Raw genomic sequence first — 15,683 nt, forward strand, 5'->3', positions numbered from 1 at the left:
TAACACTGAAGCTATACCTTTTGTTCTGCAAAAGTATTTCCACAATAGGAGCCACAAGGTATGGTCATCTGTAGTACAATACTTGTTTTTGCTCTTCATTTTATGAAATATAGTCAGTTCAGTGCAAAGGTAATAGTCTATGTACACGTATCATTGGAGCCACATGAGGGAAATTTACAGCAGAAAATATGCATTTAGATAATTTTTATCCAGTAGCACTATATATTGTTACAGATTTACACTGCACATCCAAGGGCTCTTACAATAAAAACCTTTTTTCTTTAAACACAGCAGCTCTCTGTTTGAGCAACCTTGAAGTCAGCAACAGAAGTTGTACCACTGATGGAACAACCATGTGATACCTCACAAGTGAGTCCCTATAAAAAAGCTTACTGCTCTCTCAACATAGGTTTCCAGCTAAAAGCATCCTTTTCATGGCAGTGCCTAACTTGGATTCAGTAGAAGTACAAGAAAATTCCAAAATGTGATCATTTCAGTGTTAACTTTTTCAGTTTTGCGTTTAAAGTTTCAAGTGTGTTCAAAACCATAGAAATATTTTTTTTTTCCCCCCAAAATATAAAAATGATAGCCTCAATGCAAGTTCAAGAACAGAGATCAAAACTATTTTTTCCCGAGTTATTTCTCAGCTTGCTAATTACTCAGTTTTATTTTTCCAAAAAAGATGAACTGGTATCTGTTATCAAATTAGAAATGTCTCACACACCTGGACAGATGCTGGGGATTACAAAAAGGTTTAGAAAGTGGTCCCATTGAACAGATGTCAAATACTTCCAGCACAACGCTGCAACATTTAAGTAGTATAGTACATAATACAAGGTTAGCTGATGCTTACTCTGGGTCCTCTTCCAGGAAACAAATTCTATCACTTTTAAAGAAATTTACTTCTGACTTCTATTTCTAACATTGCTGATTTACATGGACTCTTAATACCCTTAGAGCAATATGAAAAAGCAAATATAAACAAATCGCCAAACACAAACAACTATAGAGACAAGCAGCTGCAATGGGTTTGCTTTTTGTCTAAGTATATACAGTTGCTAAGGAGACATGTTTAACTTAAAGGAATTCTAATTCATATATTTAAAAATACAATTTAATTTTTAGATGTTGACTTTAAAACTGCTTTTGTTGTCTGGAAAATACAGCACTGGCTAACCTAAATGTCCTTTTTGAAATATAAGAAATATTTTGCTTGAAGTTCATTATAAAAGAAAACATAGGACAAAAAAAATATATACTTAGGCCATAAAAGATCTTTCAAAGTTTATTTCTTTAGCATTTAAAATACAAAATTGTCTTCATGCTGGATAGTGAATAAAAGACATGTATTTGGGTTTTCCCCATATACATTCACAGACTTAGAAACACCCTATTGTCAGATGAATTTCATTTCCAGTACCATGGTAGGATGAAAAGTGTCTGAGCATCAGATTTCTTCGGTATCAATGAGGAGACTTGTTTGCAATCACATTTATAGATCCTGCATTTGGAACATGGAAGTGAACAGGCTCACACTGAAAGTGATATATATATAGCATGTCAGGAGTCAATCCAATTTAAGGTTTCACTGTAAACTTCTAATACTTCTAACTTTAATTTCCTGTTGCTCACAGGAACAAGGACAATCTCATAAGCTCTTTCAGACCTACTGTCACCTGGACACACCTGCAATGGTTGAAGTGTATGAAAAGAAAAAGCAGTTCTGTACCTAATGGCAGGCACGAGCTAAAATACTACATAGGCTTTTAGTTTTGGGTAGCATTACCAGAACAGGACTCAAATATTCACCTGCTGCTTCTGGCTCAGGGAGAAAAGTCCTTGAATGTCACTTCAGTTTAAGAGGCAGCAGGGTCTCCCTCTGGCTGCAACAAACCTACAAAGAACAGACAGCACAAGCAAGAACTAGGAATACAGTTAACTGAATTCACCAGCCCCAGAGGCAGAAAAGATCCTTCTTTACTGTGGTAAAAGGCCAGCTGCCGAGTGAAGACTCTGCTGCCATGCTGGGCACGGATGGGATTTTCTACTTGCTGGTTCGGAATCAGAAGTTCAGCCTGATTTTTCTTCAGCTGACTTCGGCTCAGAACTGGCACTCTTAAATAACACCCCATTGACAGTATAAAAATAGAGTATTACAGAAGTCATGACTTTTTTCTCTTGCTTCTGACATTTTTGGTCAAAGTAAAAAAACTGAAATGTAACACTCTACCAACAGATTATCATACAGCACCATTTTTGAGATCCCCAAGGTATCTCAAGTGAGCTCTGATTTCATATGGCTCTGTTCAACTTAGCTCAGAATAAAGCATGATAACTGTGTTCATAAAAAAAATACCCCAAAGAGCTAAGTTACATAACAGGAATAACTTACTGAGGTGCAATCAGTGCTAAGGTGATTCTACTGTTTCTGTTCCCAGACACTGATCATTTTAAAACTGCAAATACATATATACCCCAAAGTTGGCCTGCATAGGAATACTCTGCTCTGGCACCCTGCTAAGGAAAGTGGAATAAACAGCCACTGCCACCACACAACTAGCAAAATGATTTTGCATCATGAACTTGCAAGACAATCTAGGTAATGTCAACTACTGTGCAGAAATGTGTCAGTATATCTAACAGAAACATAAACCCTCTATTTTACAAGCCTCTTATATCCTCTGCTCTCTTGGTATCACCCACTTCAGTTTAATCACATTACACATGATAAAGCACATCACACCATCTGGGGAAAAAGAAGCTGCTTTCTACAAAATAAATCACTTTTCCACTTGAAGAAGTCAAAGTAGTTAGTATCTTGAAATAAACCTGAAATGTTTCCCAGAGAAAGAAACTGTCTCAACTTGAGCACTATGAGATGCAGGAAATACTCACAGACCCAAGTCCGAACACATCTGAAGGATGCCCTGTTTGCTGCTGTGTTCTCTCAGTAGTTTTAACTCAGTATTATCATTTATACATGGTTTGACCACAAGGTGTTGGTGACCAGCATTGTATATCCAGTTCACCACCATAACTATTCCAAAGAACTATCATCTTTGTATCTCTGAGGTGATGCTGGAGGGTTTTTACCTGTAAGAAAACCATGACAGGAACCCTGTAGGATCTAAATATTTTGCCATAAATCAAAGAAAAAAAGGCAGGGTGAAAAGGTGAAATCCCACTGTCTACACTGCCAGTGACCACGATATTACTGGGATGTAGCAGTACCTTCAAGAAATCATCCTCTGAGTAAAGACCACCTGGCTTAAATCCTACCTAGTCAGGATAGCAAAATTACCTGAATGACCACATTAGCCTTCCTGCTCATATGTGAAACAGATCTTGCAGTTTTGCAGGACTGATCAATTCATAATTTAATTAATTAGTAACTAATTATCAATGGCACTGATGACAACTCTTACTTTCATTTTGTATTTTTTGTATTCTTCCCTTTTTTTTTTTTGTAGTGATTTATTCAGAATAATTTATTAATTTAAGTCTTCCTAATCAGCTGAAGTTCAGATACCTGAAAAGTAGTAAACTATTTGAAGTGCCTGGTTCATGGGGAACTTCTCTGCCTCAATATGGCTTTGAATTTGAATTTTGCTAATGTAGAACTCTTGGCCAGTGTATTTGTCATTTCCTATTTCTAGAACGCTCATGGAATCTCTGCTAGAGAAAAAAACAGAGGGTTCACATTAAGTAAAATGCAACATTTCAGAAAGTCTTATCACCCACACTCTGACCTAAAGAAAAACTGAACTTAGTTGGTCAGAACTTTTAATCAGAATTTTGTTTTCTCTCCAGCCTCGTTTAGTCCCGTTACAAATGCAAAGCTTTGCTTACAGGTTTTTTTCTGAGATCACAGGATCTACAGCACGTGCTACTAGAGTTCTGCAACTAGTATTTTTTTAAGACAGGGCAGGTTTTTTGGTGGGTTTTTTTTTTTGGGGTTGTGTTTTTTTTTTTTCTTTTTTATTTGTCCTTTAATGAGGAAGCTATTTTTGAAGGAGCAGAGCACAGAAGGTGACTAAAACAGTTAATATCAGAAGCTATAGTTACCACATGGTAATATAAAAGTAGGAAGAATAATTTAATGGTAATACCAAAGATGAACTTATCATGGAACTCATAAATATGTAAAACCTGCTTTATAAATTTATCAGATGTTGGGGTGCAACAATGACTTCTACAGGAAAATGTTTACTGCATTTTGTGAATACAAAAATATTAAGAATGCCTGAACTAGCTAACAAAGTTATTCAGCTTGCATGAAGATATTAATAAAGAGCTCTGTGTGACACTTAGCTATTTACTTCTGGCAGCTGTGTCATTAAAGAGGTTGCATCACTTCCCTACTGCACACGTGTCCTTTTCAATCCCTGTGACCTAAGGATTTATACCTTGAAAATGGGATTAGCAAACACACACACGTCTGGTTGCTATTTATCACACCTAGATCATTCTAGCTACAATAAATGTATTGAAAACATATAGTGTAATTAATTAATATAAAACTAAGTGTACAGCCTAGTTTCTCCATCAGCCTTATACATTTCCTATGAAGCATCTTAAATTTATCTGTTACAGCAACAGACTCCCCAAAAATCTGTAATAATAACACTTGCCATACCATGCTAGAGACAGTGGTTTAAAACATGATTTGCACTTACCAAGCATTTTTTTGGTTTTAGTGGGGCTTCATTATGTTTGAAAAAATATAAATTAAACAACAAAAAACCAAACAAACTCCCCAAAACTTCAGATATTTTGGATTTTGTGGTTTTCTAGGTAACTTTAAATACTTGTTCAGGCATCTGAGAAGAGATACCCAGCACCTTTTACAATATGTAAAAATTCAGGTTGATGCAAGACCTCTACTGGCAAGGGATGGCAGTGTTACCTAAGAGTACAAAAATGCTCATCAGAAATGTCAAATGCCTTCACATCCCTGCATTTTTTATGTAAGGATTATTTAAGTTAAATAGTTGCTAAGTCTGCTTATGCCACCTTGTAAATTTAGGGGATGTTGATACTACCTGTTAAAAGATACCAATCTGCCTATAAAATCAGTAATATTTTAATGGAAAGCATTTACATGTCAATGTTTGGTGATGGGAAAAGGAAGTTTTCACTTCTACTCAGACTTTGCATCAGGTCACTGAAACTTGATTGTAACAATCCAGCTGCTCCACAGTCAGATGCCTCTAAAAAGGCTACTCATCAGGAACTACTGAAACACGTCTGCAGCTGGGGTATGATGGATGAGTTGTAATGAGAGTTGGCTGCAGTAATGTGCTGTGTTACAGGCCTCTGCCCTCGAGAGCCCGAGTGCACCACCCTGTGGTAATGTGGCTTCTCTCTCACTACAAGGCAGTCTAATAGTCTATATTACAAATGCTAAAATTAATGGAATTATATTAATTAATCTCAACTTTTGTGACATGCTGTGTGATCTAACAATGTTTCCATGCAAGCTGATCCTTCATCCTATTATTCCTCTTATTATGTCTTAATTTCATTCAGTAATTTCTCAGAAGAGAAAAATCACATTTCCTTCCAGAATCTGTTGTTTTGTCTTATGGCTTTTTTTAATGATCTAATCTACCAAGAGTGCTTGCTTGTGACTTGTGTTGGTCACCAGCCTTCTCCATCAGCAGCTCTGGACTGAGCTCACTGGTGCACAGAACTTTCATTGCCTCTTCCCCACACAATGTGGTGCCTGCCTAAGGGCTCATGTACTACAGGCTGCAGTGCCCTTCAATGCACTCCGTACAGCTTAGGTGCACACAAGTACAGCTATTACACTCACCACAATTACAAAACACCTCACAAATAAAAACATAAAAGTCAATGAACCTATGGGCTTTCATAAAACAGACCCTCAAGTCACTCACACCATACGTGCAAATTAGATACACTTGTATTTAGCCAACTTCAATCAGCTTTCCTTGCTCTTTCACAGACATGGTGAATGTATCTCTTCTTTGGATCTTCTCTCACTTCAGAGCTGTCCATGGGATCCTGAGTTTATCTCTTTCTTCTTTCCAGACATGTGTTGGGGAACTCTTTCTCATTCCCTGCATTCTGAAATTCTCAAATTCCCAAGCTCATATATAAAGCAAAAGATATGGCATGTAGCTCAAGCCAGCTTGAGCTACATGCCATACATAGTCTTGTAGAGACTATGTATGTCTCTACTATATGTCCAGACTACACCTGCCTTCCCTTACATACTGTGTAATTACAGAAAACAGACCTCAGGGACATCTCCCTGTAACCCTGGGGCATGATCAGCAAAATGAAGTGTCTCTATTGGAGCTGTCTGTCTTCTCTGTTTCCAAAAACTCTCTGTTTCCAAAAACAGTGAAAGAAGGCAGGCCATTCACCCTACCTGAAATAACCCTTCACCTTAGCTTAATAAGGCATATTGTAAGAGACTTTTCCTAATGCTTGTCTTTTCAATTAATAGCTAGCATCTACCATCCTCGTGGAGAAGAGTGTTCCTATTTCCTCTATAGCAACTTTTTCCATATTTAAAGTTTGTTCACATCTTCCTTCAGTCTCCTCTTCTTTGGATTAATGGATACTTTTGATCTCTTTTTGAGTACTTTCTGTCCACCAGACTTTATTCAGTTGCACCCCATCTCTCTCAGGTGCCCCAGTATGAACAGGTACCACAGATAAAACCTTATCACACCTTGGTAACAAAGAAATACCACCCTGCTTCTTACAGGCCACATGCTGATGCACCCCTCTATCATGAGCATCTTTTCTACAGCAAAGAGTGAACAGTGCTCAGTTTGACATATTCTGTGCCATCTCTGCCTCAAGATATAGCACAGTAATACTCAGTCCCTCCTCTGTGCAGCTGACTATTCCTACTTGAATGCAGTTTCTCATAGGTCTTATTTTTTCAGTCAATTTCTCCTATTTTTCATGGTCAGTTTTAATTCAAATATTGCCAGCCAGTCTGCTGCTGCCCTGTGAGCTTGGCTTTTGTTACCTAGATAAATCAAAAATTAAACGATTACTGCCACATACCCCCATAAAGCATATTTTCTTACATTTTTTCCTCCTACCCTCTTTATTAAAGCCAGTTCCAGTTTGGAGACCTGCCACATAGAGTTTGGGATTTCTAAGGACATGTTCCAATACCCTAATGAGCTTTAAAACACCTCCTGCTATTTAAAAAATGGTTATAAAAGCATTTGGTACAAACAGACATCCTTTGCTAAAATTCTTCCCTTTCAAATCTAGTTTTAAATTCCTTAGTGGAAAACTCTAATCTCAATAGTTTTCCATGCACAAAACCCTACAAAACCAGTCAGAAATTATTTAAAAGATTTTTTTTGTTTGGAAGCAGAGTTGCCATCACAGTTCTTTTGTGACAGAGTCCTCCCTCCTACCCCTTGAGGCTTTTGTCACATTTCCTAATCAGTGAAGATCTGTAGTTTTATAATAATCTAGATTTTTCTCCAAGACCTCCAGCAGCAGTTAAGGCATCAGGCTTTACCAAAGGAAACACATGTATTACTAATACAAGCATGGTTGTTTTTTAAACAGTTCTAAACTATTCTAAGCTTCATATATGTTCTATGAAGTATATGTAATGTTGCTATAGAGATTTAACTAGCACTTTTCCAGGATGTTCTGCAACTTGTTGCTGGCTTGGCCTCTGAAGTGACTGCAACCTTTTCCAACTTGTGCTGATACACCAAAGTTTTCATCATGTATTCCATGCTATGTTATCTGTACAGGCTTGCTGCAAAAGAAACCTGTGATTCCTGATAAATCTAAATCAAATATAGCTCTTTATACATCTCCCATAAAATGTTGTGTGGACATAAATTGAATTGGTTATGAGAGAAAAGCACAAACAGTTCAGTTATGTATTTTCAAACAGTATGTGGCATGCCAGTTTGGAAAGAATTCATGTTTAATTGCATCTGGAAGATTACAGTAGAAAAGTGTTGGGGTGAGGGATAAGGAGCCTTTCCTTTTCATTCTACCATGGAAAGAGAAACAATTTTGTCATTCAGCAATAAAAATAAAAGAAGTAATCCTTAGCAAGTTTTTGTATTACTGTTTCCAAACTGCTCACTGAAACCAAAACAAAGGGCCAAAGTATGCTTGCCTTGCTCAAGAGAATAATTCCCACCAAAAATCAACAAGACTGACTATTCAGATATGGACAGCAAAGTTTGGCCCCAAATAAACATCCCCATAACTAGGGAAAACACTAATCACCAAAGTGCACTTTACACCATAGTAGCTACAGTTTCTTTATACATGCACAGTTTGTGCGACACTTGGTACATGGAACTAGCCAATGGAATATAAATAAGTTGTGCCGCTTCCTCTTAAATATGAACATTAATAATGAAGCACATTCACATTTTTGCCTTTCAAAGACCTTTAAAAAAAATAAAAACACCTTTCCAAAGTAACCTGGAACATGTTGTTAAACATAGCACATATGATTCAAAGGATGGTATTCAGGTAGAACTTTCACACACAAAACTGGTATTCGCTGTATAATTGGAGTGACTTATGAAAATCCCAAGAAAATACAACCCTCTCACCAGGAGAGGAAGGTAACAGTTGTAGTGTTAATTCAGTTTCTTCTGCAAGGGCTTCCTTCTATCTGCACTGTTGTCAGGGCTGAAGTCAGTACAGATACCATTAGGAGCAGAAAGAGATGAAGTCTCCAAGCCGCTATCAGCTCCCACCTGATCAGCATAGAGATATTCTTCTGCAAAGTGTGGGTGCAACACAGCAAATGTGTAGAAGTCATCTAAAAAAAAAAATAGTTGTTGCAGAGAATCAGCTCTTTGAAACAGAAGGATGCTAAATTTGAATACTTACACATATATAATCACATGATTTCTTTGGAGAAAAATAGCAGCAGTTAACATAATGCTATTCCCAGTGCTTGTTTTAGCTTTCAGCCTAAGTTTACCACATCTGCAGAGCTGAGATACTGCAAAGAGTTATCTAAGCCCTCTGAAAACACTTCCAGCCAGAGCTTAGCTGTATGTAGGGGTGAACAGGCTCAGATTTGCATTGAAATGCATGATGAGCACCACATGCCCTGACATAGCATCTCACTATTCACTGGGGAAGCACAGAAGCCCTCCAGCTGAAGATAACTGAACATCAAGAGGAGTCATTTCTTAAATTCTTAAATCTCTTTTGCATACATGCCCCTTAACGCTTTGCACTCATAGTTTGCTTCAACCTAACAGCAGCTGTCATTGCTGCCTTCTGCTTTCAAGATTTCAGCATTTTAAAAGTCCCAATATTTTAAGAGAATAATATTGAGGAGATAAATTTTAACACAGAAAAGAACTCCTGATTTTACTGTTGGATAATAACACAGTAATAAGAAAAGCCAGATTAGTTCTTGGGGGAGTGGGGAATCCTTAACTTCAAGAACTTAACATCCTTAAAAATCTGTGCTGAAAATCAGACACTGAAACTTCGTCTCAATTTGCCCATATGACATTATTCAGACATGATTTGAACACAAGACACTGTACAGGAACCAAGCAATAACAAGCTATTCTTATAAAGTAAACTGACACTAGAAAAATCTGGATGTGAATGTTTTCACTAATTCAGTCACCTACAGTGTATCACACACCTCCCACTCAAATTCACTGTGCTATCCCAGAAGAGCTCATGATCAGATGATGATGTGAATTCCCTGGAGTGCAGAGCAGATGACACCTGAAGAAGCCTTTCAAAGGACTGAAGCTCAGTTCCTCCTACAGCTGGGCTGGTATGGAAGAAGGGAAACACTTCTTTCCCTCTCTGGCACTCTTTGAGATGACATGATTTTTCAATACTGCAAAGGGCAAGGGGGCAAGGGAATGCCATATGGCTCACAGGGGCACTGAAGTTGTAGGGCAACCCTGCCTCTGAACTGTTGCAAAGGGATAGGCGACGAGAAGGCAATGAAGATAACTTTATCTTCCCACTCACAAAAAAGTGGGTATCCTTTATCCACATTCTATATGGATCTAGAGCATTCTGGACCTATAACTTCAGCAAAAGTTGATGAAGTTCAGGTCATGAAAACCAACATTACCATCTATGTAAAAAAACTCTATGTACAAGAGGCTGATGGATCATACAAATGATAAAGTCTTCATGAGGAAAGGGAAATCCAAATTGAACAGAGTAAAATTTTGGATAGATCTCAGTAAGCTGACATTTTGGGTCCTGCTGAAATAAGTACTGAAAGTATTAGAGGAATAATTATTGAAGTTGTACTCAGCAGAGTGCAATGAAAGTACTTGGAATCCCATTTGCCTTATTTATCAGAAATGTGAAACAAGGTCATGTAGAAAGAACCAACTATTTCTGTATCTAATCACAGGCCTCATCTTGGAGTTCAAACTGAAAGCAACTGTGAAGCATCAGACTGAAGGAAAAGATCACCTCAGTCATTAACTTGAGGAAAAAAAGTGATTTTGCTTCCCACCTCCATTAAAAACAAAGAGACAAAGAAAGAACCCGAAGTGGAGTTAAGATTCATGTCTGTATCTTTGCATTAAGTATGTATATGTACTACAAGAACTTCAAGAAGTTTTTCTCCTACCCTCGAAGTACCCTCCTACTACTTGATACTTCTCCTGGAAGCTCTGTGTTTATTAATATTCTCTAGTTTTTGTTTCCACTAAGCTAAATAATATTATAATTCTGTGGTTAATATATAATTATTTTAAGCAAATAATTCTTCCTTCCCTGATTCTTCATCCATACAGATACTCCAAATATGGCCAATTCCTCCTTTTTTTTCTGGCTACAGCAAGCCAAGCAGTCTTCAGAACACTTTCACAGTCTGAATTGTCTACCAAGAGCTGGTGGAGAGTTTCTTAGAATTTGACATGCCCTCCTAGAGAATCTATTCAAACTCTCCAGAATCATGTCTTAAGACTGATAAATCTTGCCTCTGTCTACATTAGACTAAAAGGAAAAGCTTTGCAATCAAAGTGCATCTGAACAACTAAGCCAACTACGCACTGTGTAAGAGAACTGATACATAAACCTTTGGCAACCAGAGTACTTTCAACCATGCAACTAAAATTCAGATTCCCAACGACTCAGATTCACAATCTGATTTTGCTCTTGATTATCCTGTTTACTTGCAACCTAAGCTTTTCCTTTGAGATGGCATCTGTGGCTTCAAGGACTCTGCCGTGCATGCAGCAATTTAGGTCTGATACTTTAGGTATTTTATCTTTTGTTCTCACGAGTAAGACTCAACTTAATAATCCTGCTTTAAATTCCAACACCCTAGAAAGGAGATTGTCAGTAGACCTCTGCTGTGTGCATCCAAAGTAACATTAGTTCCACCAGATACAATGCTTTGATTTCTCAGAATGTGTCTGGACAGTATCTTCTGAACTGTGTGGTCTGCAAGTTTTTTCACCTCTCCTTTCTAGTAAGTGCAACAAACTGAGCATGTGTGAAGTTCCACATAATCTCAAGAAAGGCAAGAGGATGAATATTTATGGTAGGAACTTTCAAGACAGAAATGCAATACCAAAAGTTTATTTACAACTTCTAATGCTGTAATCTAGTAACTTGGATATTTATTCCCACAATTAAACTTTCAGATATGTTAAAACGACATGTTTCTATTATAAAATGAGCACTTCTCTCAGAAAAACTGCTAAGGAAAGTTCCAAAGAAATTATGTAAACACCATCCTCCTACCTACTTTGTGTTCCATCACAAAAGACTATTCTTGACTATAGGATATAAAATTGTGAAAATGAGGGCCAATCGCACCAGTAGCCATTGCTGTGGCTTGGTGGTCCAGATTTTCTTGTGATGGGAACATATGATGACTACTTAGGGAAAAAGTGCAGATTAAATGCAACAATTACAGATGAATATTAAAATATGAATTCTTTGGTAACTCACATGACCTGGTCTGAGTTTGCTTGTACATGACCACAAATTTAGCTATTCTCAAAAAATGAAATGTGCCAAAATTAAAATTCTGTTATGCTTACCAGCTTAAGATTTGTGCTGGTATTTCTGAAGCTGGTGATTGGGAGGTGGGGCAAGAGCTGAGTCACTGCACAGTATGAGTTGGAAAGCAAGGAGCAACAGTGATAGGCAGGAAAAAGGCAAAGGGCAGGACGGATGCGGAAATGCTGAGGATGCGACAGACAGAGGCACAGAAAGGAAAGGGGTAGTACAGCAGGAATTGACAAGACAGTAGTCAGGCAAAAGGAAAGGACAGTGGAAATGATACTGATTTTAGTAACTAAAATATTTGTGTATTTGAAGCTTTACATACATATTGTATGCTTGAAACAGAGGAATTACTAATGTAGAAACTATGATTCACTAACACCAATGTATTATTTTGTAAGATTTTTACCAATTAAATACATACTGATTATCCTGAGGGAAAACAATTACAACAGGGTACGTCATAAGTACCTCTACTGGAGATACTTAATGCTGGCTATCAACAACTCAGTTCATACTCAAATGATACAACTAAATTTAGAACATTACTGCATAAAACATAAATAATCTGAAGTAACATATAAGTACTCTGACTCCCAGCACAATCTATTCACCCAGGTCTCAATTTTTCAAATGCAACTTTCTCGCCCCCATTCCACCTACATTGCAGGCTATAGAGTAGGCAGCCTGGTTAACCCCCTCACTTTCTGCTCTCAGACACAAGATACAAAACAAGACAGAGCTCAGGCAGGTTTCTTTAAAAATACATATTCACATACATGGAAGTCATAGAACAGAATACATTGAAGGAGCTAATCCTCATATTATGTCACTTGATGAGGAAGGGAAAACTGAAAACATGCAAACATGGCATTTGATACCAAAGTAAAGCTCATTTTTTTAAATGTAAATTTACTTTGTCTGCAGCACTGTTATCAGTACTGAAGTCACCAAGCCAACTAAAAAAGATAGAGTTTAATAAAAACGTAACTGATTTGTCAACATGAGTGCTGGCAACTTTGACATTTTGTGACAGTTCAGATGCAGTTAAGAATACTTACCATATGTAATCTTTCCTTTTTCCTCTTCATCTACAGCTCTAAAAAGATGTGTAACATCAATTTGTGACACACCCATGGCAGTCTTCAGAATATGACCTAAATCCTCTTCTGTTACAGTTCCACCTTCTGACTGGTACAGCTATGAATCAAGACAGCAAGATAAATCATTGCAAAGCTGAATGCCAACTCCTATAAACAGCACTACACTGAAGTAAAGCAAAACAAAAAGTTGGTATTAGAAAACCTAGTCATTCTCAGACTGATGTGATATATTAAGGATTTCAGATTAGTCTGGGTAAAAATATCATCATCAGTTCACCTGTGTATACTTAGAAAGTAAAGCTTGCTATAATCAGAAAAAAGTCCTAACCACAGGAATCACTGTGATACTCAGCAACAAGACTGTCAAATATGTTTTGCAAAAATATAACTGAGAACAATATCTGGTCCATTGAGCTACGGTGTCTAAACTCCAACACAGTCTGTAATATCCAGAGATATATTTAGGTCAGCCTAAATCAGATACCATTTCCACTTAGTCAGGTGTAAAACTCAAGATTCCTTTGACCAAAATCCAAAAGCAAGCTTGCATTAAATGTCTGTATCTAAATGATATTAATCAGGAGAATCCTACCCCATACACTTGGGGCAGATACATATGGGCATATAATTTTCTACAAGTATTTATTCTAGAAAACAATAAATTGCATACTCTTATATCCTAAAGAATTACCTCAGAAAGAGTTAGCTTTACTACTGACAGATTGATAACTATGAATAATTGCTCATAGTCTCATTTTTACATATGTAGTGTTTTACCCTGAGAAATGGACCTGAATACTTCAAAACATCTGTACCAAATACAGCTGCATTATGCTTCCTTAAAATAGCTCAATTTGCCTCTACAATGTGAAGTGAGAGAAAAGGGGTTTTGAAATATTTGTTTCCTTTTCAAGCATGACAACACACAAAACAAACCATGTAAAAAGTGTCATTTTGGAAACTTCCTCTTAATTTCTCTACATCATTGAGAAGGTGGGAACTGATGAGATTGAATAAAACAGGCATAAGTATGTATTTTTCATACAAGCAGAAGCAGTTGCCATGAGACAGCACACCTTAGTGGAATAAAAATATTGAAGTTCCATGGAAAAAAACATACACTCAATTCAGGAATCTTGCCTTTTGAGCCCTGGCACCTAACCTGCACACTGTTTCACAGGACTAGGGCAAAGACCAAGACATTTCTTTAATAAAACCTGCTACATTTTCACAGAACAAGTAGTCAGGTAATATTGAGTGGCCAATATAAACACAATATTGACAAGATTTACAACAGCCTTTAGTTTCTTTAGCAGTTTGGAAGGGAAGGTGTAGCACTTACACCAGAGTGCTGCTCTTTGTCCAAACCCCCTGCCAAGGCAGGGTCACCTAGAGCAGGGTGCACTGGAGTGCATCCAGGTGTGTTTGGACTGTCCCCAGAAAGGGAGATTCCACAACCTCCCTGGGAAGTCTGTTTCAGTGCTCTGCCACTCTCAAAATAAAGCAGTTCTTCATCTTCAGGTGGAACTTCTTGTGATTTAGTTTATGGCCACTGCTCCTCATTCTGTCATTGGGCACCACTGAAAAGAGTTTGGCATCATTGTCCTGACACCCACCTCTGAGCTATGTACATGTGTTAATGAGATCCCCTCTCAGTCTTGTCCAAACTAAACATCCCCAGCTCCCTCATTCTCTCCTCCTAAGAGAGATGCTCCAGACACCAAATCATCTTTGTGGCCTCTGCTGGACCCTCTCCACTACCTCCTTGTCTTTCTTGTGCTGAGGAGCCCAGAACTGGACACAGCACTCCAGATGTGCCTCACTAATGCCAAGTAGAGGGACAGGATCACCTCTCTTGACCTGCTGGCCACACACTTCCCAAAGCACCCCAGGATCCCACTGGCCCTCCTGGCCACAAGGGCTCTGCTGGCTCATGGCCAGCTTATCATCCACCAGGTCCTTCTCTGCAGAGCTGCTCTCCAGTGGCTCACACCCCAGCCTGTGCTGGGACCTGGGGTTTTTCCTCCCCCCATGCAGGACCCTGCACTGGCCCTTGCTAAACCTCATCAGGTTTCTCCCCATCAAACTCTCCAGCCTATGGAGGTCTCATTGAATGGCAGCACAGCCTTCTCATGTATCTCCCACTCCCCCCCAGTTTTGTAATAACTTCATATAATGATACTATTTTTCAAGTTCTTCAGTCATACACTAAACACTTTAACTTTGAAAACTTGTAGCTATGTGAAATGTTGTACTTTTACTGAAAGAAGTAGCACATGGCAGAGGACAGCCTGTTCAAAGTCATACACTCATTAACTAGTGAGGTCCTTCAATGGCTCCAGGTAAGCTGTGTGAATATCTTATTGTAGGTGAAGTCAGGACACGAGGTAGGAAAGGATTAAAAAGGGTTCTCTTTCCTTATTTTTTAATCCCAGAATAAGTAAAATTTCCTAAGCTTGAGACTTTTCTTAACCCTTCTAATCATCACTAGCAGGATAAAATGAGCCATACCTGCTTTGCCTCGCTGAGTACTTCCCCTTCTTAATACACGCATAAAGCTTCTTTGCAGTTTTACAGATAACT

General features: G+C 38.1%; 1 protein-coding gene across 2 annotated transcripts in view; it reads right to left on the minus strand.

Annotated features, from left to right (window-relative positions):
- Positions 1 to 6,398: 6,398 nt before the first annotated feature.
- Positions 6,399 to 15,683, minus strand: part of LPCAT1 (lysophosphatidylcholine acyltransferase 1) — a 58,818-nt gene continuing 49,533 nt past the window's right edge. For both annotated transcript variants that reach the window (XM_053949897.1, XM_053949889.1), the window contains 2 exons: positions 13,059 to 13,197; positions 6,399 to 8,800 (listed from right to left, as the gene is read on the minus strand). In XM_053949897.1, coding sequence (XP_053805872.1) covers positions 8,616 to 8,800; positions 13,059 to 13,197 — 324 coding nt within the window. In that variant the 3' untranslated portion in view covers positions 6,399 to 8,615. The remainder of the gene's footprint in view (positions 8,801 to 13,058; positions 13,198 to 15,683) is intronic.

This window comes from Vidua chalybeata, chromosome 1 (genome assembly GCF_026979565.1).
Source record: "Vidua chalybeata isolate OUT-0048 chromosome 1, bVidCha1 merged haplotype, whole genome shotgun sequence".
NCBI lineage: Eukaryota > Metazoa > Chordata > Aves > Passeriformes > Viduidae > Vidua > Vidua chalybeata.